This window comes from Egretta garzetta, unplaced genomic scaffold (assembly GCF_000687185.1).
Source record: "Egretta garzetta isolate BGI_Z169 unplaced genomic scaffold, ASM68718v1 scaffold928, whole genome shotgun sequence".
Taxonomy (NCBI): Eukaryota; Metazoa; Chordata; class Aves; order Pelecaniformes; family Ardeidae; genus Egretta; species Egretta garzetta.
In genome coordinates, this window is record NW_009260632.1 from 4,959 (window position 1) to 5,570 (window position 612).

General features: G+C 68.8%; 1 protein-coding gene across 1 annotated transcript in view; it reads right to left on the minus strand.

The window, feature by feature from the left end:
* The window catches only part of LOC104132272 (low-density lipoprotein receptor-related protein 1), a gene marked incomplete at both ends in the record, with an annotated part of 38,951 nt that overhangs the window by 4,826 nt on the left and 33,513 nt on the right, over nt 1–612 (minus strand). The window contains 2 exon segments of the mRNA XM_035900950.1: nt 28–147; nt 402–536. Of these exon segments, the coding sequence (XP_035756843.1) occupies nt 28–147; nt 402–536 (255 nt within the window).

The window sequence follows — 612 nt, forward strand, 5'->3', positions numbered from 1 at the left end:
AGGGAGAGGCGACGCGGCGCCACTCACAGCACTCTTCGGGGTTTTCATCCGAATTATCCCCGCAGTCATCCTCCCCATCGCACTTCCAGGCCAGGGGCTTGCACAGCGTGTTGTTGCACTGGAACTCGTCCAGGGGGCACGTGCGAACTGCGGCAGCGCGGGGCAGAAGAAGACGCGTCAGCCAGCGCTGCCTGGCTGCCAAAACACCGCTCTGGGACCCCCACCCCAATTTCCAGCGTAGCTGGGGGCTCTCCAGGGTTGGATACGCATCCGTGCAACCCCTGGGGCCGGGCAGAGTGGTGCTGGCACACACGGGGGAGGGCTCCCCCCCCACGGCGGGGACACAGGAGACACGAGGGCACGGGGGGAGGACGAGCGGAGCCGTGCGGTGCTGCCGTTACCCCCGGTGCCGCAGTTCTCCTCGTCGGTGCCGTCCATGCAGTCGGCGTCGGCGTCGCAGCGCCAGCGCATGGGGATGCAGTGCCCGTTCTTGCACTGGAACTGGTCGAACTCGCAGCGCGGCGTGCAGTCTTTCTGCAGGGGACGGGGACAGGGGACGGCGGTCAGCAGGGACGGCGGCAGCCTCCCGCCCCATGACCGGGCTCTCGGCCC